The sequence below is a fragment of the Crocodylus porosus genome, unplaced genomic scaffold (genome assembly GCF_001723895.1).
Source record: "Crocodylus porosus isolate Cpor-Errol unplaced genomic scaffold, CroPor_comp1, whole genome shotgun sequence".
In the NCBI taxonomy this organism is placed as follows: domain Eukaryota; kingdom Metazoa; phylum Chordata; order Crocodylia; family Crocodylidae; genus Crocodylus; species Crocodylus porosus.
Window position 1 is genome coordinate 14,425,514 of NW_017728910.1, and position 26,654 is coordinate 14,452,167.

General features: G+C 44.1%; 1 protein-coding gene across 1 annotated transcript in view; it reads right to left on the bottom strand.

The window, feature by feature from the left end:
• TNIK (TRAF2 and NCK interacting kinase) overlaps positions 1-19,715 on the bottom strand; it is a 318,039-nt gene extending 298,324 nt beyond the window's left edge. Inside the window, exon 1 of the mRNA XM_019532732.1 lies at positions 19,591-19,715. Within this exon, the coding sequence (XP_019388277.1) occupies positions 19,591-19,647 (57 nt within the window). The 5' untranslated portion in view covers positions 19,648-19,715. The remainder of the gene's footprint in view (positions 1-19,590) is intronic.
• Between the last annotated feature and the right edge of the window lie 6,939 nt (positions 19,716-26,654).

Sequence of the window (26,654 nt, forward strand, 5' to 3'; positions counted from 1 at the left end):
TTGAACACCTTCAAGAGTAAATTGGATGCTTATCTTGCTGGGATCCTATGACCCCAGCTGACTTCCTGCCCTTTGGGCAGGGGGCTGGACTCGACCTCCCGAGGTCCCTTCCAGCCCTGATGTCTATGAAATCTATGAAATCCATCATGTTTAAGCAAGCAATTCTGGTCCCCTCATGGGGGACAGGAAAGGAAGGAAAGAGAGTGTTGCCAGAGACTCAAGAGAACTTGGGTGTTTCTGCCACCACACAAATTCCCCAGGGACCACCAGTCTAAACCAGCACCTGCTCCAAATTGGCACTTTGCACCGGTACCCACTTGCCTCCCTCTAGTTACGTCGCCGATTCAAAGACTGAGAATGGGGATTAATAGCCACTAATAAAATAATCAGGCAATATCTTATTAGACCAACTCAAATGTTCTTAGACCAACACAGCTACAACCTATACCCCATGGTAGAAAAGACGCCAATATGCAAAATGCAAGGCAGTGAGAATCAGAAGGAATAGGAAACAAAGAGGTGCAAGACAGGTAGGTGGAGGGTGTGTGAAAAACAGTGGTAAGGGAGGAACTTTGACCTGGTGATAGGATGTAGCTGATAAAATGACAGGTTACCTGCCATCTGATAACCCCAGGTAACCTGTCTGCATTTTACCAGCTACACATCCTATCACCAGGTCAACACTCGTCACTTTCCACCTTCCCCCCCCCCCGCCGGCATCTATCCGTCTCGCACCTATCCGTCTCCCATTCCCTCTGATCCTCACTGCCATACATCTGCATTTTCATAGACCTGCATTTTGCATATCGGCTTCTATTGCACCATGGAGAAGAACACATCACAAGAACAGCATTTATGCCCAAAAGCTTGCACAGAATAATTTTCCAACTATTTACTTGGTCTAATGAAAGATACCACATTGAACCAAAGAACCTTATTTGCATACGTCCTGAGACCAACACGGCTACAACCAACACCCCAGTAGCTGTTTATAACTATTATAAGCATGCCACAGATCCAATCACCTTACGTCAGGTTAATAATACTTGTAATATATATCCAGTCACACCCACTATTAAATATTAACACATAACAAGATCTTGCCAATGTAATGTTGTGCTTCCAACTTCCACCTCTGAAATCTGTTTGACAGCTGGGAAGATTGGCAGGAATTAGCACCCCTCACCATCTCTGCCTTTCCACTACCCTTGCAGTAACCCAAGTACTTCATTCCAGTCCGTGTTGCACATCCTAAACAACTAAGCACAGAAGTATTCATAGTCCTAAACACCACTTTTTTTTTTTTTTTTTTTTTTTAAGGCAAATCATAGGAAAACCTTCCTTTGCCTCATTCTTGTACCACACAGTGCGTCTGGTAAAGCAAGTTCACTCATATCTCCAATTCAGTTAGCCTACAAGGTACAATATTTACCCTGCCTTCTGCTAGACTACAGACTAATACAGCTACCTCTCTGCTAATGGGGAAAAAAAAAGTTACCGGAATTTGGTATTTCTTCTTTGCAAGCCATCATTAGCAAATGACTCGTATTATTATTATATTCCAGCATGAGTCATCTGAACCAGGTCACCATTATAAATGATAATGTGCCCTCAATGATTTCCTTTAAGTTTCATAAAAGGTATTAATTGTGTTCATTTTACAGCTGCTCTGGTTTTACCACTAGGTCTTTCCATCTATTATTAACCTCATGGCTTGCTTTTTCTTCCTCACATAGAAGTAACTGGAATGCTCAAGCCACATGCAGTGTCATCATGTACTCATGCACCAAAACAAAATATCACACTCTGTAACCAGGCGACTCAGAGATGGGTGTTCAGTTCTCCCTACAGGATTATGGCATTCAACACATGAATAAAGAAGATAGCCATTTTTCAATGTTTTTATGTTATTTTCCTTGTTATATTTTTCTGTTCTTTGACGGATGGAATTCTAAAAACTCAAAGTTACTGAAGAAACTGCATAGTACACATTTTAGCACCACAATTACTACTACAATGATAAAATCTGAGCAACTAAAAAAAAAAGCTACAGAATGCTCTAATAAAGTATCCATCAGGTCAATCAGGCTGTAAAACAGTCTTGCAACGTAGTGGATGAAGCCCCATCAATAGGGCCATTTCAAGGAAGATAGGATAATATACCAATATGCAAACAATGCAAAACTCCAAAACCAGGGAACTTCACCTGTGCCAAATACAACTTACCTTTGAGAAGGCCAAAAGTCAAATACAATTGACATAGTTATACATAGGTTTAGGTTGCACACAAACGTGCAAATGATCTGGGAAACTTCTCCCAGGTTGGTTTCCCTGGTAGGGGAAGCAAACAAACAAAAAAACCACCACAAACTGCACTGGAGGCCCTTAAACAGATATTTGAACGCTGAGCCCCTGAAAAACAGAGCATTTACAGTGCTGGTCCTGTGCAGCTAGGGGCCCCACGCATACATTTCAGCACACTCTTGTGGGCTCCCTCAGTCTGCCCAGAGACGCATGGCAGCAGTGCACAGAGCAGCCCTGATGAACAACTGTGATTAGCCTGCATCTCCCATGCAGGCTATATTGGGGATTGTGAAGAGGATACATTCTGCTCCCTGCTTGGCTGGAGCAGCAGAGTTCAGCAAGTGACACCATGTCTCCAGGGCAGAGTGGTGGGGAGGGTACAGGAAGACAGAAAAAGCATGAGCACAGCACCCCAGGATGCTGGAGGACTGTGCTGTGGTGTCTCTCAGAAGAACCTGTACAGACATTTAGCTTTCCCAGGAGAAACTCTCCCAGAGGAGATTGTTGTTGTTCCTAGGTTACTTTTCTCCCAGAGCACCCATTTTTGCTCCAAGAGAAAAATCCATAAACATCTGTATACTTGTGGTTTCTACCAGGAGACCAATTGCTCTTCCAAGAGAAACTGAGGGCATTTATACACATCTTTTTTCATCCCACAATGTGCCAGAGATCCACCGCTTCAGAGCAGACATAATTACTTGAGTCTGCTCTGCACACAAGCTGACGTGCACCATGCTGCGCCACGTGCGGTTGCATGAACAGCTAAGTATGCACACAGAAAATGGCAGCGACACGCTTTTGAACTAAAGCACCTCCAATGTGTTTTAGTTCAAAAGCATGCTGCTGTCATTTTCTCAGCGCTGATGTGCATTTTGCCACTTATACAACTGTAAGCGTCGCAGAGGCTGGTGCTGTTCAAAGCACTCAGTACTGCAGCACCTGAATGTGTAAAAATGCCCTGAACGTCTGTATGTGGCCTTAGGAGTTAATCTGTATGTGTCCATTCTAGGGTAGCCATTTGCTTAAAGGCAAACAGGATGCTAGGTATTAAGGAGCTCATAATAGGAAGGCATCTGTAAAATCTACCTACTTCGTAGGTTATCCCAGGATAACTGCACATCCGTGTTCCAAATCCAAGAATAAATTCACATATATGTATAAAACAGACGTAAAACAACACCTAAGCATATGTATAATGGGGCCTGACTGGCTAGGCTGCAGTACTACACAAGAAGACCCAGGGGTTACAACAGACCAGAAGCTGAATATAAGCCAGCCATGTGCGCTTGCTGCAAAAAGACAAAAGAGCCAACAGCATACTGGGTTGTATCAACAGGAGCATCTCTTGCAAGTCAAAGGAAATGATTCTTCTACTATTCTTCTACAGTAGAGGTCCCACCCAGAATACTGTGCCCACTTTTGGGCTTCACACTTCAATAAGGATGTGGACAGTTTAGAAACAATCCAGTGCAGAGCAACAAAAATGTCTAGGGGCCTGGGAGGCAAGACTTTTGAGAAAAGGCTGAAAGGAGTAGGATTATTTAGTCTGGAGAAGAGAAGACTGGGAGGGGATTAGATAACAGTCTTCAAATACCTGAAGGGCAATTACAGAGAGGATGAAGATGGGCTTTTCTCCATGACTAGGGGACAGAACTGGGAACAATGGCCTCAAGCTTCACCCAAGGCAAATTTAGTTTGGAGATGAGGAGGAACTTTCTCACTATGAAGATGGTCAAGCATTGGAACAGGTTACCTAGAGAAGGTTTGGACGCTCCATCCTCAGAAGTTTTCAAGAGCAGGTTAGGCAGACACTTGGCTGGGATGGTTATTCAGGGATGCTCTTGCTTTGAGCAGGGGTGTGGATTAGATGAACTTGTAAAATCACTTCCAGCCCAACTCTCCTGTATCTGCTCCAACTTTAATCACATTACATAGCATTTGGAGGATCCATACCATGCGTATTGCATATGCATTCTTGCTAGTACAAGAGTCCTTCCTCTGCATGCTGAGGAGATGGACATTTGACTACACAATTTACATGCCAAAGTGGCATCTGTCGGGATGCAATTCAGAATTCCAGGTTAAGGCTGCTTTAACCATGTTATCTTCCATTTTCCCCCTCCACTTCAAAGTTGCTTCAGCAGGTCTTTTCCATTTCCAAGGCTAACATGTTCCTCAAGCATTTCAAAACTGACATATACATTATGCATAAACATCTGACTTTGCTGAGAATGAGCTGATACTAATGATAGAAATTGATTCAGGCAAGGATTAAGTGCATGTTTAAATACTGCCTAGCAAAAAGATCAGTTTAAACATGGCCTTAAATGCCATCTGAAGAACGACCATCTCTCTGCTCCCAACTCAACTTCATGGGCTCCATTTTGTTTCTGCACCAGTCAGCTGCCTTTCCATTTTCATTGCACTGCTCACGCCCATAACAACTCAAAAATATCAATTCTGTGTTGATACTCAATATTTCCATGAATCGTTGCCAGAGAAGAGATGGAATTGAATTCAAAGTACCTGGCTTGGGAAAGTGTGGTTTCATACATTACGAGATGCATCCTTACAAGACCTGTTCAAATGGGCAGGAGGAGGGAGGAATTAGAGGTACTCATGCTGCCTGAGAGTTTCACTTGGTAGACCATCTACAAACCTCTCATTACTGGAGTTTCATTTAGCCTCTACCCAGACTCTTTGAAGATAGTAATATACTTATTTTTGTTTGTGTTTAGCGGAATTTGCAGAGTTGCTGGAATATGACAGGGTTGCAACATGAACACTTCTGTGATGGCCTTGAACTTACGACTTCTGGGCTGTCAACTGTGCACCTTAACACCCATGTCATCCCAGTCCCACTAATACACTGGTCCCTATAGAAAGCAGAAGGAAGACCAGAATCACCGCAGTATTTGCTGCACCTAATCAATATTTAATGGCTGAAGGTTTATTGCAGTGAAGGCATCTGGTCCACATGGACTGAAAATGTCCTTACAACCCTTTTCCTTTTGTTGGGTAGGTCCCTGGTTTTAGTTGAAAAGCATGGGTTCTCCATACATCCCAGTCATTTTCCCATGGAGTACTAGCAATTTAGAAAATGCAAAGTATTCCGTGACTTGCTGGCAGAGACTTCAGCACTCCCATTGCCAAGAGCAAGCAATTGTGAGGTGGGACAGGTGTATATTTTCCACTGGATCCCTGGAAGTACCACTCTTTCTGGAACTATTTTGGTTCCGGGTGTTTAGTAAGCTGCAGGAAGCTAACCTATGGCTTGGAATGCTTTAACTGTCAGTTAGCTTATGAAAAACTACTCTTACCTAGTTTCTGTACGAGGGAGCCAGTTAAGCTGCCTTCAGTAAGAAACTGTATAGACTAGAAGAGATTAAGTGACAACTTAAACAGCTAAAGATTTCTTGGAAGTATTTTGGTTCCCTCTTCAAAAAGCTTTCATCCTAGTCATCTCAACAAGCTCAGATGCATGCATTTTAGACCAAGATTTGTGATCATGGCTGCCTCAGATAAGTCAGCTTTGTGGAAGCAACCTGATTCCTCCAATGCCTCTGAAAAACCAGCCCATGTTACTTTGGTGCCTTAATTTAAGCATCCAACTTTGAAAATTTTGGCCTGTTTCAAAACTCCCCAATTTGTGCCAGCATACAGGTAGGGATATTTAGAAGCCCTTTTTACTGGCCTAAGTGAGCGCTCATTGAAATCAACTTGATTTAAGTTGATTTCAGTGAAGCAAATCTGGGCTAGTGCTAAGCACATTCGAAAAAATAAATCCTCAAAGCATGCCATTTATGTTCCCAAGGTACATCTGTTGCTTCTGAAAGTCAGATGCGTCTAAACCCAAGTTGCCAATCTGACCAAACTCACAGAAAAACAACTGGAGGGAAATAATAAAATTCAGTATCCAAATAATATCCTCCAATTTCACCACTGACCATCTTGTCGTGCAGCAAGTATTCCAGTGATAACAATTGTGCTTGGCACTCCTATAGCTTCTACCATCTGAAGATCACTGCATTTATGAGATCGGGGTGATGTCTGGTCACCATGTCAGGCATGTCACATGTGGTACAAAGCAGTATCTAGAAAACTGGGGGAAAGGAACTGGGGAGGGATGTGTCCACTTGAATTCCTATTTACCAGTTTCATAAAACATTATGAAAGAAAAGGAAGATACAAGCACACGTTTACTAAAAAAAACCCACAACAAACAGTGCCCAAACTTGCAAGGATCTAAAAATTATAAATTCTGAACACCTCTACAGCTTTGATTTCATGCATAAATGTAGCGAGGCACAGTAGTTACTGTGCACATTTTATTGGATTCAAGCCATGCAGTTTCTTCAGCAGGGACTCTCCATCTCTAATGGACCTATTTAGCCAGTCTCCATTTCTCAGGTTAAAGGCACAGTGTTAACATGAGAATTCCTTTTTAAAGGCCTGCATGTCATGCAAGGTACCATGTTCGGTGCCTTAAAAAAAAAAAAAAAAAAAAAAAAAGACTGTTTGACTGATTGTAGATCTCCTGTCCAGTTTTGAATTACGAGTAAGCAAAAGGTTTTTGTTTTGTTTTTTTAAAGTGTTGATAGCCACATTCATTTTATATTTTCCATTCATTTATAAAAGCAACATCCATGGCTTTCAAATGTTATTCCAAAATAAGAATCCAATTGTTTAGCTCTTCAAACACACTTGACAGAAAACAGGCAAGAATGGTAAAAGCTGTTATGTACCTTTTATAGCTAAAATAACCTCTCCCTGTACCAGTCCATGCATACATGCACACTTTTGGGAGTGGTGCAGTTTACATGATATACTAATTGAGTCAATAACAATTTATTCTTATGAGTAACTAATTCCCAGATTCCTGAGCAAATTAAGCAAAGCACAGTTCTTGCAGGACCCTAAGCTAGTTTTCAGCTCACAAGTAAATATATAGGAATTGTAGAACCATCTGAATTTTCCAGATGTTTTCCCAAGCAAGCCTATGGTCCCCAACATCCACTACTGTCTAATACAAGTTCAGTATGGAGGCCATTTTCCTTATTCTAACAGATCATCAGGAGTGCACTACAAATGCTTTCTTTACAGAGGGATGCCAGAAATTATTTATTAAGTTGATGCTTTTCCAGGCATTACCCCAGTTTATAGCTACTACATACAACTCACCCACCAAGGCCAGGGGCTGGATAAAAGCCCAAACACAATTTCAAATCAGAGATCTGACTATAGAGGACACCAGTCCATTATCACAACAGGACTGTGACCTTTTAGAAGCTATTCCAGTTGTGGCCCTCGTAGGTAAATATAACAGTACACTTCCCATCCATGCCTGCTGCAAAATGCAACTCAGTCTGAAATAACCTCACTTAATAAGGAATTCTCATCACACCAAGACCCAAGAGGAAGGCAACAAAGAGAAAGAATCTGCTGCCATCCCTATGGGAGCACACTTTCTAGGTCAAGGTTAAGTTGCTTGTAGAGGCTGCCCTGGAGTGCCTGCCTGATACCTGCATGATGCTAATAAATAGACCAAGTGATGTACACATCACATGCCAAAATTAGGGAAGGATTTTTAACTTCCATCCTTTTGTTTTAAGGTGTTACCAACCACAGGCAGGGCCACAGGCTGGCTCACCTCTCTGCAATGTGTTCCACTGGATGTGCAACTCAGGCCTGGCCAGAGATATTTAGGTCTAGGGCTTCTATCAACTGTAAGCTGGAAACCATGTGGTCATGTCTAGCTGAGAGTTCTCCTTTCAAACCTTTTCTTTGAAAATAAATAATGAGCTCTTGATAAAATATTCACAGGAGTATCAGCTTCCTCAGATTTTTGTTAGTCAGATTTCTGACAACGTAGAGATTTGCCGTTTTATTTACAGAGTCAATGTTTTCCACCAAGGAACCCGACTTCCTGTTTTCTTGACCAATTCTACGAAAAAGCAGGGACCAGGATCCATCAACACTCGCGCCTGGGTTTCACTATGCTCCATCCTGTTAGCTGTGTGCACTGGGAAAGGAAGTCAGCATAGTATTTGCTCACCTACTCTGGAAGGAGGAAGTGTTTGCTCTCAGCTATGTTAAATGCATCTGATATACTAACGCCAAGTGCCTCGTTATACACGTTTATAATTTGTCATTGCTAATACAGACCTTGAACTTCTGGGTTTTGGCAGAGGGAGTCTGTGTGTGGGGTGGAGTGTGAGTAATGCAGGAAATTAACACCAGAAAGAAACATTCAGGATGGAAAGGTAGAAAGGCTCGCTATGCTCTGAAAGCATTTGCTATTTCAAAATAAAATCAGAAGTACAGAAAGTTATAATTCAATTATGATTAAACCACTTTAAAAAGGGGGGGGGGGGAGAGGGAGGGAAGCCACCATTGAGGTTATAAAAAGCTATTTACCAAAGTAATTAGCAAACATCTTCCGGTATAAAAAGCAAAAAAGTGAGGGTCCAATCCTATGGAGCACTGAGCACCCTCCCCTCCATGCTAGGAAGACAAGCCCCTCCAAGAATTAGCCCTACACCTCGCTCAGGAAAATAAATTGTATAGTTACCTAAGGGAGTGTGCTTTAACCATTCTCCCCCAGAAACCATAAGTTTTAACATCCTGCATGTAAGTTGCTTATCTCTAATACAAATTGTTCCACTTGCTGTCTCTTCTGTTCTCAGGCAGCTCCAGTGTGCAGCCAGAGTTCAGAATGACAAAAGGGAATATGAAGGGGGAAAAAAAAGAGCCATCAGATTTATCATCGGTAAATGCAGCTGCTCATTTAAACAGAGCTACATGATCTACGCTTCTCCAACTACATAGTACAGTGCATGGGAAAACACACCAGGTATCAGAAGCCCTGAATTCTCTACCGCTGGTCTGCTATCAGTGACCTTGAGACACCAGTGGGAAGAGACATTCACCTCCCTCTGGAGGGCTGAGAATGAAAGCTGCATAGAGAAGCTGGGTGTGATTATAACCATCAATTCCCCAAACCACTTTACAAACTGGAAGAGAATTATAATATTACAGAATAAAAAGAGAAATTGGCACCTGAACAGGAGGGAGGAGGCAGGGAAAAGTACTGTTTCATGCCCAGTGGGAGCTGGATTCTCTTCTCCCTCTCTCTGATGCCAGTTGTGACTGGCAACTCTGACACCGGTAAATTGCATCAAATTAATTTTTATTACTCTGGATCACATTCCCCTTTTGCTAGGTACTGCTAGATTCCTCTATCAATCGAGCTGTGGCAAGCCTAAACAGAGCTGTTTTAAAACAGCTCCTTGTTTATGTTTTAGTTAGGTATAAATTAGAAAAAAGATCAATATGCTACCCATAGTCTTCAGAAATCAAGCAGAGCAATTGGCACTGACATTTAGAATCCCCATTGCAAGCTCAATTTGGGTACACTCAAAAGATTCAAATATGATCTTGAGGGAAGGATTTTCATAGATTGTCTTGGAATCTGCAGGGCCAAGATGCAAGAAAACCTTCTGTGCATCAGGGAAATATATGGCAACTTGCAAGTGAATCTCTTCCTGATGAAAACACAGCAAACTATTTTTCAATACATTCACAGCCAGTTCAAAGACAAGTTTCTTAACAATCAGTACCCACTACATTTAATACAGATGGAAAGACCCTTTCACATGGTTGAGGTCTACACTGATCAGTTATTCCTAGATGTGCAGGGAATCAGGATACACCTTATATATTCACCATTTTAATGGCTTTTTTACCATAGCCAAAGCCCAGTTGAGCAAAACATGCAAGCACACCCAGATCTGCTCGAGCACATAGTTAACTTCATGAATGCCCTTACATGCTTGGCTGATTTGCGCCAGTTTTGGAGTTTTAAAACAACTGCCTTGATAGCAGAGTTTAGAAGTGCACAGTGTTAGCCAAGACCTGCATAAAGATATTATACACAACACACCTCCAAAAGGAAAATGTGTCCATGAGACAAAGGCAAAGGCAACAACCCCAGTTATACCATTAGCAACAAATGGATAAACCTGAATCCACAATTCCAGAATCTAAGGGCATTTCAAATCAACTACTACTAGCTTTTATTCAGAGTGAATATTTGATGCAAAAGAGATACTGTATATAACTTCAGATGAAAGGCAACATGTAAGTGCTACTTCCTACAATTCTCAGAAATTAGGAAGTCAGAAATGCAAAAGCAAATCATAAGATGATTTTACTTTAGAATTTAAACAACAGTAGTGTCACCTACTCAACATAATATTTCAAAACATCTCACCCACGTTAAGGTTTCAAAACAATCTCACCTGAGTTGCCAAGACCTAGGAGTGGGGCATGGAGAGCAACCCCCTATACAAAGGCTGAAAACAGGATATCATGCATACAGGATGCACAGTACCAACAAAGAGCTACCTGTGTTTTTAGCAAGAACCCTTACTCCTTGGCTTTCACTAACTGCTGCTGATGGGACTAGAGATAAAAAGGAGAGGGACTGGAGATAGATCTTTTTCATTTTGCTTTAAACCAAAGCTCTCATCACCCTAACCAAAGACTCCGGCAAAAATACATAAACATAAAACAAAACAGAACACATGCGCAGTCCCCAGTTGAAGACTACATGCTTCTTCACCAAGGCACATAAGCATATTTAGCTTTAAGCATGTGCTAAACATCTTTTTTCTTCCTAAAATAGGTTTAAATATATTTAAGTGCATGCATGTGCTGGAAGTGTTTATACTTGGAATCCACAGCATATTGACAGTTCAGCACTTTGTTAGTTATGTGCCGTAAGTGATGACGAAGACCACGTTAGGAGTTGTGGGGGACGTGTCGTTCCCAAGATTTTTAAGAAAACACCTGACACTTTGGATTGTAGCATATCACGCAGAAGCAAAACACAAACAAGGATTCCTTCCAAACCAGTCTATAGGCAGCAGGGCTCAGTGATTTCTACTAGGGTAGATTCACAGGTGGCAGAGTCCTTCCCCCTCGTTTTAGCGGCAACATTTTAATCAGGCTCTTTCCCAAGACTTCCCTCCAAAACTCACTGGGACATACAATGTTTTAGAGTAGTTGTGTGATAAAATAATGATGTATGAAATCTACGTCCATCTCTTACTCTATTTGATATACCCCAATTTGATGAAGTACTGGCAACAGTACAACACCACTATTTTTACTGAATGAGGAGCTTTTAGCTTAATTGATAAAGATGAGCTAATGTAAATAAGTGGTGGTTGAAAATGCACTATAAACCACTAGAGACAGGGTCATGGGAATAACAAGTGACCTTAGTAGGGTTCATCCAGTACTGTCCAACGAGAGTTGGTATCCTTGCTTCTGCAGAGTCTTCTCAAGGAATCATTATCAAGTCCAAGAGCTTTCAAAGTGACTAGAGACTGTGGGTGCTACTTCACACAATTTAAAAAGGGATTTTTTTCAGAGGGCAGGTGCTCAGCACTTTTGGGAAGTGAAGCGTCTTTTAATGGGTCTAAAATGAGGCACCCAGAAATTGAGGAACTAGCAAGACTTCACTGAAAACAAAAAAGGAGCTTTAAACACCCAGGTGTATATTAGATCAGACTCCAACCTTGTTGTGTTCATATAATCCCTGGACCTACTCTTCGAATCATAGAAAGTTATGGTTGGAAGGAACCACATGAGGTCAACTAGCCCTACCCCCTGCTCAAAGCAGGGCCCCCCAACTAGCTCATCCCAGCCAAGGCTCTGTCTACCTGGATAGTAAAAACTTCCAGGAATGGAGATTCTACCACCTCTGTGGGGAACTTGTCCCAGTATTTCACTACCTTCCTGGTGAGAGCGTTTTTCCTAATATCTAACCTAAACTTCGCTTGCTGCAACTTGAGAATGTCGCTCCTTGTTCTGTCATCTGCCGCCACTGAAAACAGTCCAGCTCCATCGTCTTTGGAACCCCCCTGCAGGGAGTTGAAGGCTGCTATTAGATCCCCTCCCTCCCCACCGCCCATCTCTTCTCCAAGTTAAATAAGCCCATTTCCCTCAGCCTCAGAAGTCACATGCCTGAGATGCCAAACCATTTCTGTTGTCTTCTGCTGGACTCTCTTCCCAATCCATCCCTATCTTTTCTGTAGTGGGGGGGGGCCCATGTCTAGACACAGTACTCTAGATGTGGCTTCACTGGTGCCAAACAGAGAGGAAAAACCACTTCCCTTGATCTAGTGACAATGCTCCTACTAATGCAGCTCAGTATGCTAGCCTTCTTTGCAACAAGGGCACGCTGCTGGTTCATATTCACCTTCTCGTCCACTGTAACCCCCAGGTCCTTTTCTACAGAGCTGCTGCTTAGCCAGTCAGCCCCCAACCTGTACCGGTGGATGGGATTGTTCTATCCTAAGTGCAGGACTCTGCATTTGTCCTTACTGAACCTCATGACATTTCCTTTGGTCCAGTCCTCCAATTTGCCCAGGTCACTGAATCTTAGCCTTATGCTCCAACATATCTACTACTTCTCCCCAGCTTGCTGTCATCTGCAGACTTGCTGAGGATGCACTCCTTCGCATCATCCAGGGGAATGATGAAGAAGTTGAACAAAACTATCCCCAGGACCAACCCGTGAGGGACTCCAACTGGTGTCCCTGCGGGAGCTGCCAAATGGACATCCAGCAGTTGATTTCTACCCTTTCAGTCTGATGATATAGCCAGTTTTCCATTCACCTGACCAGAATGCTGCGGGAGACTGTATCAAAAGACTTGCTGAAGTCAAGGTATTATCATGTCCACTGCTCTCCCTGAATCCACAGAAGCAGTCATATTGAACAGGATGGACAGGCATGACACGCCCTTGGTGAATCCATGCTGACTGTTCCTAATCGCCTTGTCCTCCAAGTGCTTAGAAATGGATTCCTTGTGGATCTGCTCCATGATTTTCACCAGGGACTGAGGTGAGGCTGACCAATCTGTAGTTCCTCTTTCTTCCCTTTCTTAAAAACTGGCACTATATTTACCATTTTCCAGTTGTCCAGGACATCTCCTCTTCACCAAGTGTCTTCAAATATAATGGCCAGCGACTCTGCAATCACACTGGCCAACAACCTCAACACCCTTAGGTGCATCACATCCAGCCCCATGGACTTGTACACAGTACACATCCAACTTTTCTATAATAGTCCCTACCTAATCTATTCTTTCAACAGTGTTGGCTGCTCACCTCCTCCCCAGATTGTGCTTCCAGGAGCAGTAGGCTGGGAGCTGACCTTGCCTGTGAAGACTGAGGTAAAGGCAGCATTGAGTACTTCAGCCATTTCCATGTCCTCTGTCACTAGGTTGCCTCCCCCATTCAGTAAGGAACCCAACATTTCCCCTGATGATCTCCTCGTTGCTGACACACTTCTAGAAACCCTTCTTTTTACCCTTCACATCCCTTTCTTGCTGCTACTCCAGTTGTGTTTTGGTCCTGATTTCATCCCTGATTTCACCCCTGCATGTCTGAGCAATACTCGTATATTCCTTCCCAGCCCTTTGTCCAAGCTTCCACTTCTTGTAAGCTTCCTTTTTTGTTTTAGCTCACTAAACAATTCCCTAAGCCAAGCTGGTCTTCTGTCATACTTGCTAGTCTTCCTGTGCGTCAGAATGGTTCATTCCTGAGCTCTCAGTAACGTTTCTTTGAAATACACCCAGCTCTCATGGACTCCCTTCCCCCTCAGACTGGCATCCCAGGAGATCCTGCCCATCAGTTCCCCGAGTGAGTCTCAAGTCCAGAGTCTTTATTCTGCTGCTCTCCTGCCTTCCTTTACTGAGGATCCTGAACTCAAGCACCTCAGGGTCAGACGCTGCCATCCACTACTGTATTCCCCACCAATTCTTCCTGTTTGTGAGCAGCAGGTCAAAAGCACAGCTCTTAGTTGGCTTCTCCATCACTTGCACTAGGAAGCTGTCCCTAACACTCTCCAAAAACGTCTTGGATTGCCTGCACACTGCTGTTTTGCCCTCCTGGCAGATGTCAGGGTGAAAGAAGTCCCCCATGAGAACAGGGCCTGTGATCAGGAAACTTCTGCTAGCTGTTGAAAGCAAACCTCATCCTTCTGGTCTTCAGCAGACACCCACCACAACATCACCCATGTTGCTCACTCCTTGGATCCTAAGACTTCCAGAGACTTTTCTTGGTTTATAAAGTCCCATTCAGGGTGCATCTACACTTGTATTAATGCACCATAGTTACTGTGCATTAAGATTAGTACTTGCAAAACCAAGTACTAAATAAATGCACAGTAACTAGCGCTACTGCACAGTAGCACCATCATACAGGCTTTTACGGACACCAACTGTGCAGTAGCCTAATGCTACTATTAGCATTGGGTTTGCCCAGCGCGCTACTTTGCAGTGTTATTAGGCTACTGAGCAGTTAGCATCTTTTCTAGATGGACCCACATAAAACCCTTTTTACCAATCAGAATAGGAACTATTAGTATTATTATTATTACCTTCTAATTTGGCCCTAGCCCCTTCTCCTTAGTCTTTCCAAGGATGTGGCAAGTGATGAATTTGCTATGTAGTCCTTCAGATTTAAGTCACAGATAGGAACAAAGAGTACCTAGCACACTACAGCCAAACAGAACCATACTAGTCCAAAGGGCACTGTTTCCTAAAGCAATGCAACTATATAACTGGGTATTCTATAACACAATCTATGCTCAAGTACCTGCGATAGCTGAGGGGCCACCTACAACACTTGAGCTACTGCATTTTCCTTATGGTCATATTTGGTCAGCCACTATACAGTTTTGCTGAAATAAACTAAGCCCTGCACTATACACAAGGTGAGGAAAGTTACCAAAAGATAAGCTGTTGGCCACAAAAAAAAGAAGGCCACCTTCTCAAAGGTTACAGGACCTTTCTACCACAAAATGGATTTATTTTAAATATACATTATATAGCGATGCACAGTATGCTGTTCCTTGTGTACAAGCAGAGAGTCTTATTGCATCTCTAGTTACTTAAACTCTCATTTTTATTCTAAAAACCGTGCTCTTGGAAGTGAATGTCAATAGCCTACACTATTCTCAATGTTGAACATTAATAGCCATGCCATTCTCATTCTGCTATTAAACATGCTGAAAGGCAAAACATATATATAAACCCCTAATATCTCCCATCCCCATACAAAAGACCATTACTTTATGATTTATCTAATCCCTGTGTTAATATAATACGCCATGCTACCTGTTCAATGGCCTCATCATTTTAAATTACAGTTTTCTGCAACATTAACAATACTCATTATTATCAGAAGACCTCTGGCAGATCAATATTTCAACAATTCTTCCAACATTTATGGTCTCATCCTGCCTTTCCTTTTGAACCCAGCTCTTCCTATTGCAGCTAAGGCACTGTGGTGATAAATATTGTATAAAAGATTGAGGGAGGCAGCAAAGAAGGTGGGTTAAATCCAAGAGGTACTTACCAGTTACCGTGCATTTTATCACAAGGTCCCAGCGCTTAGTTTTTGATTACGAAACAATACGATTAAGTCATGTGCACTGTCCTGCTGGACAACAGAGCACTGACTAAGATAACGCCTAGTTTGGTGAGACAACAAGGAGGTATTTAGACATCTTACGGTCCAAATTTGTAAGTCTTACTTAAGCAAGTAGCCCATGGCTACTACGAGCAATAAAACAGGATGGCATGAACAATGGCAGGCAGGATTATTTTATTCAAACCACACCCTGTATGTGATTCCACATCACTGGAAATAGGGGTGTCTGACAGGAAAGGAAATCAGAAAAGAAATACGTATCTGTATGAGAAAAGAAATACGTTTCTGTACGGCAAAGATGATTAGTAGCAAAAGTAGTGTTAGTCTACTTGCTTTCTTCATTAACGTGCATTTGTTAACTATGTTTGGGGGGGGTGGGGAAGAGGGTGTGAAAAACAACACTAATCGAGTCAGATACAGTGATGAGTTTCCCAAACATTTCTTTCAAATATTTCCTCTGGCTTTTAGCATGAATTGTTAAATCAACTAGACCTTCATTGACTGTATGCCAAATCCATTTTAAAAGCTGTTCTTCACTGCTTCAAACACCTAGATCCCAGAACAACATCTCCTTCATCCAGGTATATACAAACCTGCAGCAATGTGACACTTGCCCGATTTTCTAATCAAATGAGATTGTGAGCCTTGTGAAATTACTCTGTACTGCCATGTTTTGTGCTCAGGCAGCAAATTTACTATTGATTTCTGATGCAAACACTGGGGAAGACTGCACCCTCCTCAATGCATCCGTTGAATATTTGACTTTGAATAATTATTCTAGTACTAAATGCATTCAGTTTAGAAGAGCTATTTTGCAACAAATTAGGATCCTACTCTTATCCCACATGTAAATCAACCTGTTGCATAGTTTAAGTGAAAGTTCCATAAATAGGTTTCTTCCATGTATGTTATACAGTGGTTGAGATTCTCCCTCTTAGAGCTCTGTCTCTATCCAGGAAGCGTTCACCATCTTCAGTGCAGAAGAGACGTGAAGGCCCAAGTGAGCCAACGCTGACCCGCAGGTGTACAGAGCGCAAAGTTAGACTACAGCTGCCTGGGGTTACCGCAAGTCAGTGCGGCAGCCCACCCAAAGCCCTGCTGACCTTGAAGCATTACAGGAGGTCAAGTGATCACAAAGATTGACAACTCTTGAACAATTTATCTGATGTACTAGACACAAACTGGGCTCTCTCCCATATGAGCTGTCACTGTTTTGGGAGCTCTGGACAAATTTCCTTCAGTTTAGTACATGAAGATACACAAAGTATGTTTTGTATTCTCCACTGTTCTCCTGCCCCCACCACTGAATACTGACACCATCAAATGGATACAACATCTAGCATCCTTTGAGGCACATCTACCAGCAAAGAAGGCCACTTGATCCCATGACTGATCCAGTTCATAAGACTACTTTTAGCGGCATGGGGCACAGCTGACACAAGCTCCCTGGGCAAGATGTGGAGTCTCCTTCATGGGAGACTTTAAAAAAAAGAGGCTGGAAAGGCACTGGTCCTGGATGGTTTAGGAATAAACACACCCTGCGTTAAATGACCATCAAGATCTGTCCAAGCCTAAGAGTCCGTGATAAAAAGCACGTAGGGGGAGTCATAATAAATGCAGTTACAGTCGAGGATTTTTAATTTGTATTTGCACTGACAATTCAGACTTGCTCTGGGTATAGTCCATGGAGAAAAAAAAATAATAATGAAAAAGCTCCATCTGCATGCACACAGATACCTTAAAAACAAAAAGCAGGGATTATTTTAAGACTGTTTGTTTCAGGCATTAAGAAAATTCAACTGCTGCTGTTCCCAAAACAAAAACCAACATGCAGAGGGGCTGATACTCCAGGATGTTTGCTTTATAGGGCTATTATTCCATTGACTGACATTTCTCCTGAGATACTGAGGCAGGGGAGGTAAACTAGAACTGAACGTTTGTTTTTAAAAATTGAAGGACCCACATATTCCTCATCCTGTCCACACTTGCAACTGTGGAACAATTGTTTACACCAGTGATTTTCAACCTCTCTTCATGTGCAGATCTCTAAAAATTTCTGAATAGAGGTGCAGACCCCCTTGAACAGCAAGTGTGGGTATTCACATACTTCTTGATTGTCTAAGGGGTCTGTGAAAGATGACTGTGACCATAGTCTGCAGACCCCCCAGGGGTCTAGGTTGAAAACCACTGGTTTACACTATTAATGAGCCAGGAATGAAGCAGAAAGAAAAGTAGGGCATGTGAATAAGACAGGCATCTTTTTGGGTTTGCCTTGAAGCAAACATTATTTGTAAAAAAAACCAAAACAAAACAAAACCATCACACAAAACAAAACAAAGACACACAACAGTCTTGGAAGTCTTCAGTGGGCATCGCTTGATTTTATTTTTCTTAAACACCTGTACCAGCAAGGTGTACTAAGCAGTCTTACTGTAATAAAGGAAGGCTCCTTCAGACAACATTTCAGCAGCCATGTCCAGATTAAACACTACTCCCCTGAAGGACTCCAGTAGTGGATAGCCGAAACCAGCAATATATGAAAAAGGTGGGGGGAGGGAATTATAGAAACAGGGGGAGAAAGAGACACATCACAATACAAAAACACTGGCTGCCATCTTTGATGTGCCATATACATTTCTGGTTTATTGTAAATACAAATAAGAGTCTTACTTAGAAGAAGCGTGGGAGGGAAGGAGCAGGGCTAGCAGATTACAGCAGATGAAGAGGCAAGAAAACAAAATGCTCCGGGGCTCAGCATCAGTGTGCAACAATGTGCTCCACAGGGTGTGAACCAGATTCAGCATGTTGTAGTGTGTAGTCACACACACGTGCATTGCTGTTAAGCACATATGCTTAAATCAAACCCGAGAAGGCAAGGTGATGCCTGATGAAAAGGGCAAGGAGGCATATGCCCATTCCCTGGAGAGGACTGAAGATGGTGGTGATTGGGAGGCGGGAAGGGGGGGAATGGGGGAGAACATCCCCGGTTTGCAAAGTCCAAATTTCACAGCAAAAGAATCACATCAAGATGGACTCAACCCCTGTGGCCCCACGACAGCCAAGGCGGTTGGCAGGGAAGCGCGAGCCGACCGGCAGAGGAGCTGCTACTGTAAAGAGACGCTGCATCCGAGGACAAAAAGAGCCACATCCTCTCTGCGCTACGGTTTTTTGTTTTCAGCGCAGGGCTCCGTCAGGTAGAGGAAAAAAAAACAAACAAAAGACAACCTCACTTGCATTGGAAGGGGAAAGACAGCGCTCTCCAAATGCCTCTGAGCTAGGGCAGGGAGGAAGGGCGGGATGGGGGGGAACAAAAAAAAGAAAACAACAAAAAAACAGACAGCCCAGCCTGTGCAAAGGCAACTGAAAAGCAGGCACCCAAGGGGGATGCGCGGAGCACAGCGCTGCATCGACAAAAGGAGCACGGCAGCCACCGCTGCTCCAAGGGGGCACCTCCATACCACAGCCATGCCCCACCCGGGCGGCAGCATCCATGGGGCTGGGGGCCCCCTCACGCTTTCCCCCGAAAACCCGGGTGGAAACCCCCCGAGAGGGTCCTGCTGAAGCCACCCCACACTGCACCCCGGGGCGCGGGAACGTGGGGACACTGCAACCCCGTCCCCTTCCCCTCCTGCAGGAGCATCAGTCCCGTACATGTCTGTACACACCGCCCCCCCATGCACACACACCCATCACTACTTGTCTTACACGCTCACACACCATCATCCACCTCACCCACCCCAAAAAGGCAGAGGACCCTCGGGCCGGGGGCGAGCACTCACCCGCAGGGCAGAGAGGTCGATCTCGTCCAGGCTGCGAGCCGGGGAGTCGCTCGCCATGTTGCCTCAGCTCGCCGGGCGCCGCGGGACCTCCACCCGCCGCCTCCCGCCTCCTGCCTCCTCTCCGCGGCCGCACGCCCGCACACGCGCACGCGCCGCCGCTCCGGAGCAGGGGAGGGGGCGGGGCCAAGCGGGAGGGGGCGGGGCCTCCCCGCCCGGCCTCAGGAACAAGTGCAGCACCCCCGCCCGGCGGAGAAGCGCGGCCTTGACGTGCCTCCATCTCCCCCCGCGGGGGGCAGGGGCTGCTTTGCAGGGCCCTGCTGTGGTGCTCGGAGGTGTCCGTCCGGGGCTGGGCGCAGGATGAGGGAAAATCCAGCCCTGGGCGCGTCTGCCCGCAAAGAGCGCCGGGATCCTTAAGTCGCGTTTGGCCCCAGCCCTCCCGTGACTGTGAGCGCAGCAGACGAGCGGCTCCTCGAGCCGCCGTGCTCGGATCGGGGCTGGAGGCCGCCGGGCGCTGCTTCTCCGGTCGGGCCGGCGAATTAGGAGGGGGAAGTCCAGCCATGAGCTTGATCCACACGGAGCTCCACCCAGGACTTACCTGGCTCGGCACGGCGTTGCAGTCTGGATTTGGGCCCTCTTGGCAGAGGCGCAGCGCACACAGGTGTTGGGTTTGGGAAGAAGCACGGATAGGAGCCAGCCGAGTCCATCCGTTTTCAGGGGGACCCGGTTTTCCCTTTGTCCTCATTTGTTATTCCTTATTCAGGAGTGGTCTCTCAAGCACCCCAGTCTGGTCTTACTGATACACTTCCTTGCTTCGGGGGGACCATACTGGAATCTGTTATCCAATCTCTCAGGTGTGTGAAGGGATCTTGCAACATGCAGAGTGGCTAAGTGGAAACATAACTGGAAGAGGCTTGTCTCCTGGAGAGAGGCAGGATTTTTTTGTATGCATGGATTGAGATGCTCTTTTTTTTTTAATTGCAAATAATCCTACAGGCGATAGGGCCACTTGACTGCTGCAACATATTCATAAAAAGCTGGTAGTCGGAGACACAGCACATTTATTCTCTGAGCAATTTGGTAGAAACAGGCTGCAGAAGAGACTGGCCTTGCAAAACAGCATCAAGCTGCTGACATTTCCTCATCAGCAACAGGCTGTCTTAAACCAGTTGCGGAACTAGAGGAAGCTCATTGCCCAACCCTGCCATGTCCCATGTTCAAAGTACCGTGGCTGCACGTGCCGACTAAGCCTGCCAGGAGGGAGGTTCAAAGCTCTAGAGCTGAACCTTATTATTAAGAGTGCCGATCACCGAGTTCCCCATACATGGTGAGAAATGGAGCAACAGCACCATTGAACAATAGTGGAAGTTCCAGTGTTTCCCCATACAAAATTCCAAGTGCAAAGCAGAAGGTATTTTTTTCCAGGTGACTAAGTATTTTGCAGGTAAATGAAACATGCAGAAGCAGATGGAAATCACAAGGTGATGCAGGGTGACAACCACATCGCTGTCTTCAGTACAATGAATCCAGAGACATTAATATGTGGTAGAGCAATTAAAACTTCCTAGCATTAGAAAGATCATATTTGCCCCAAATCCTGAATTTTAAATTTTACAGTCTTGAATAAACACTTAAATACAAGCAAGGAGTAAGCAAATTATTTCCAAGTCTGTGTCTCTCTCATTTTGTTTAATAATGGACTGGAACTCTTTGACGTACAAATGTTGTCTGCAGCAGTTGCAACCCAGGCATTGCAATATTGTGATAATACACAGAGACCTGAAAGCAAAAGTAGCTAAAAGCTAGTGACAAACAAATATGACCACAGCAGTGCTGCTTTCATTTTTTCAAGTGGGGGGGGAATGAAAAAGAATAAGCTGAGCAGAAAGTGAGAATGTGTTGTTCTAATAGCTTTTCCATTTAAAAAGGCAAAGTGTTATTTGTAAAAACAGGTGTGGAAATGAGAGACGACTTTCTTCCTTAAAATGGTAGCCCCAGTCTTGCAAATGGACAGATTATTATGGATCTCTGCATCCATATGAAGTGCCCAGGATAGGACAGTTACTTCATTTGGGGCCTTTAATTTGTCCTTGAAGACGGTATATATCAGTAATGTCATAAATATAGTAAATTATGGTAAGTTATAGGGGCAATGGAGTAAAAAATCGTAATTGCTTCAAAATACTTCAGTATGCAAAAATGGCAGTTCCTGGTCCAGTAAACATCTGTCAATAAGGCTGATTTACAAAAAGAAATTACTTCACCATTAAAGAGTGTGTGGGTAAGGATATGTGGCTATGTTATAATCTCCAAATTTCTGGGTGTTGTACAGACCTTCCTGGTAGAAATGGAAGCATAAACTAGTCAGGATACTAAGGAATGCCTGCTAGGAATGATATATTTCCAATGGAAAAGGAAGTTTCTACAAAATTTCATTTTTTCAAGGGAGAAGTTTGATGTTACCATTTTGGTTTTTTATTATTATTATTTTCTGTCCATAAAAATCTACTCACAAAAATTAATTTAGAGTCAGGTTGATCTGAACTGGAGAATTTTAGTTCATTGACTGGACCTAAGATGGGTCAGTGCAATATTAAACTATACTTTCCCATTATGGTGCATTTCTTCACATGTAGGGCCCCTGTTCAGTCCTATTGCTCAGCCACAGAAGGATTACATCTCTGATGACACAGAGTGGACTCCCCTTTGGCTGTGTACATGATGAACCATAGTAGACATGTGACTGTGTTGTCCAGTGCTCTTCTTCCCCCATATATTTGGTTAGCCTATTTCTATGTGCATTAGCTCACAGTTACAGCTGGTGTAAAGTGGCATTTTGCTATTGATTTCCAACCGATTTACTCCAGCTGAGGCTGGGGACCAGTGCTTTTACATGGATACAGCAGTTAAAAGGCACTGCCTAAACACACTAAAGTGTGTTTAAATATTAATACTCTATTAAATGCATAATAATTGGATTTCAAGCTAACATGATTACTGCTGCAGCTGTGTTAGAAGATACTCAGAAATTAATGGCTACTTGTGTCCAACCCGCATCTATTGATCTTTGCAAATGCATTTTAATTGATTCATCATCGCTTTTGGATTGCTAGCCCCTCTTATGCCAATGTGAGGTTTCTCTGGAGATTTGCAAAGTAGCTGGAGGACAATCTGGGTGCTTTACTCTCACATATAGATCCTCTTGTCAATGTGTTGTTATTTACAGTTTCTAATCTTTGCAAAACAATGGTATCCAAACCAATAATGAGAGGCTGCAGTACAGGATTTCTGCATGAGGCTTATCTGCATATCACTTGTGTTCCTCCATGACATGTTCAAAGCTAAGTATGCCTTATTAACAAACCTAGCCCCGATGATTATGAAAAAAAATGTTTGAATGTTTCCCTGATGCCCTTTATTACTGAGTCTGCAGGCAGCCCAAAGCAAAAACTCTGGGTATTACCTTACTGGGAGGATGACCTTGAAGTCTCTGGCTAGAATGACTCTCATTTCCAGCAGTAGTGCCAAAACCTGACTAAGGGGTCTCCAACAGGGAGCAGGAAGTTAAAATGGGCTTCTTGTAGCCATCTAGACAAGTCTCTTCACAACCAGATAGATGCCATTAACCACAACCTGCCTCTAACAGATAAGATCCAAGTTTAGTTATATGCACCTCTGTCAAAAGTAATTCCATTACTTCTCTCATCTGCTTGATGGAAGCACCTAAGTGCTTGCTAGGCCACATATCAATGAGATAACTCCATTTGAAGCCCTATGCATCACTGAAAGGTTTCATGTTTCCATAAAGAATGATTGTATTGGGTCAAACCCAAAATGAGGTTTTATCCCCTATTTTATATGGGGAAAAAAGGCCTTGAGTTGGATTTGAGTATGTGCCAGTGTGGGGGTAGGCAGTTGCTGTGGGTCTGGCTCCAGCCCAACAGCTACCACCTGTCCCCCACTAGCTTTACTCCCTTAGCTCCTCTACTCGCCCACCTACCTCAATTCCACTACATACCCTCGCCCTGCTCCAGCAGATTCTGGCCCCATTCCAGCCTGGCTCAAGAAGCACAGCCCCAGGCCAGCCCAGTTAGCAGCTGCGGCTGGAGCTGGGTCCAGAGCTACCACATTACCACCATTGCTACCAGGTGCGAATGGAGCTGTGCCCCATGCACCAGGTCTCCTGGAGCAAAGCAAGGATAAGCAGCTGAGGAGAAGTGGATTGGGAGGGGTGGGGGCAGAAGCTGCAGGGGGAGACCAGGGAAAGAGGGGGTAGGGGGCCCAAAGCTGCAGAAGGGGGCAGGTATGGGCACAGAGGCTGTGGGGGGCAGAGGAAATGGGGTACAGACTGGTGGGCAAGTGATGGAGAGCCAAGCAACAGAGGACCAGGTATGCAAAGGGAAGGGGCCAAGCTTCTTGACCCATGCCCCAATGCCTGCCCTCATTGCCTTTCCCACCAGTAACATACCCCCTACTTTCTTACCCCACTGCCTGACTGGTTATCTGCCACCTGCCCCTACTGCCTTTATGCATCTTCCAAGAGTAGAATCTCATTATTGGAGGTGATGGAGGGGAAAAGGCCCAGGTACTTCTGAATCCCACTCCCATTCTAGTAACTGGTAGCAGCCTGTTATAATACACCATGTCTGTGCTTTGGGCAGAGAATTAGCACTGCCCATATCTTAAGACAGGGTATGCGTGCATGCAGTGGGGAAACTTCAGCATCATTCCTTGGAAAAAAAATTACACAACATGCCAGAAGCATGAACGGCATAGGTGATGCCATGAGGCATAAACTCCTGGAAGCATCCCCAACTATAGATGCGTGGGACCAATACGAACATGCACCTGTGACCTTGGAGGGCACTCTGGGGGCAGCTTGCCTTGCAAAACTTTTCCCAGAAACTTATTTAGTTTTACGCTTGCCCCACCTGCAGTGGATAAGCTGTTTCTAATTCAAAGAGAGACACTAAAGTTATGAGTTTCCACTTGTTTTTGAATGTGTGGAATATCCCAGTTCTGTGCAAGTGCAAGGTGCTTTGATGTGAAAAAAAACCAAAAAGGCCAACAGGAGTGGGGCCAGAATCCCCAAGCAGTCAGATTTTGGAAGGCCTTCATGTCAATCCTCCTATTCCTGATTCCTGACATCCCCACCAGGGAAGGGAACATTGTAGAGAAGTACCTTTTTAGTCCATTTCTGACATCCTCACATGAACATGCTACTGGGATGTGGGCATACAAAGCCTTTACCATTGGCTAAAAGGTGCTAGGGCTCTACAGTACATTAGCTGCTGTATGGTAACTGCCCACATTCACACAAAACTACAACACAGTAGTTATCTCTCTTTTATCAAGGGATAGACTGCAGGGTGATAGCTCTGTAGGGTAAAAGTGTGCATGTGGGTGTTTGCTCTGAGGAGCATGCAATGCACGGTATAGCCCTGCCTTCTTTTACCTTGTGCTAAATTATTTATATGCCCATCCCCTCAGTGCAGTTCCTTCTGTCATGACTCTTGTCATATTTGGGGTTCTTCTTACAGCCACAGCTCCTGAAGCCAGTCATCTAGCTGAACATATCAGCTTTTCACCGAGGAGTAAGGGAGCCAACTGAAAGGTTTAGGGTACTGGCAAAGTGATCAGGAATTGTTCCTCTTTAGTGTATTGGGTCAGATTCATTGCATTTGAATGTAACTCCTGGTGGCTACTGGGAGGTCTACATGAATCACATGATGTTCTCAGTCCTTTCCTTATTCTGTTTCACATAGAAATACCTTTGTAATGGACAGGGGATCCAAGGCTGTAGAAGGGGACAGAGGCTGTAGTGGGTGGGGGTGCAGAACTAATGTGGATACAGGCAGCTGGGCAAGCAGTGGGGGAGGATCAGGCAACAGGGGGCCAGGTATGTGGGTACAAGGGACAGAGTGCAAGCTGCCTTAACCCCCGACATCCCCTGCCTCCACCAGCTATCCCCCCACTGCCTTCCCTCATTGCCTCCCCTACCACCTTACCCCCCACTGCCTGTCTGACCACCACCGGCCCCTACCACCTTTATAAGTTTTCCATGAACAGAATTTAATTATTGGAGGCATTGTCTTAAATTCAGGGTCATCTTGGATTCTGGTGAATGTGGCAGTAGGATTCTTTTCTATAAAACATCTCATAAAAGGAAAGGTCTCTGGAATCATTTGGTATCATTTTGCCATGCATTTTGGTGGTGATTACACTATACAATTGGATGGGGAAGCAGTATAAATGTCAGTACTGATAGGTATCCGTTGCCACAGAGAGGCACCTGTAACAATGGGAGTTACTTATCTGGGTTTTGGTTATACTGGGGTAAGTCCAGGGTGACTCCATTGAAGTCAAAGTTGGAATCACTCTTGATGTTGCCTATTCGGAGCAAGGGTGCTCCGAAATGACAATTTTAATAGAACGTTTCAAGGCTGAATCCTCCTTAATTAACCATGCAAGCATTTCCCCTGCCTTCTCAGAGCTCAGCAGGACTACTTGTGTAAGCCAAGACAGCAGGATTTGGCCTAGAGCATATATACAACCTGGAACCCTCCTTCAAATAGAAAAATTGTTGCATCTTTTTAAAAAAAATTCAACTATAAAGGTATGTAATCATTGCAATGGGGAATCAGCATGGTCTCTTTGTGACCGCTAGCTCTCTAGATTTATCCACAGAGAACAACTCTATGCCTTTAAATAGCAGAGCCTTAAGATATTGTGCATGAAATTGTATGATGGCACATTTTACCAGGTGGTTCATACAGCCCACTCTTCCCAGCTCATGTTCTTCCCCAGCAGATTTTGCATTGGGTTATGGTAGTTATTCTTTTATGTGCCTGCCATTGCAGTTGTGTTTTCATCCTCTAGAGAAGTGGTCTCCAAACTTCTTTGATCACACACGCCTATCAGTAAAAAATTTTTGAGCATATACCCCCAATATACGAGTGAGGGCACCACTGTCAACCCCTCTGTGTTGTGGAACTCCCACTCTTCCCTCAGGATACCTCACATACCATATGTGACACGTGACTGTCTGACATACGGACCAAGGAAGG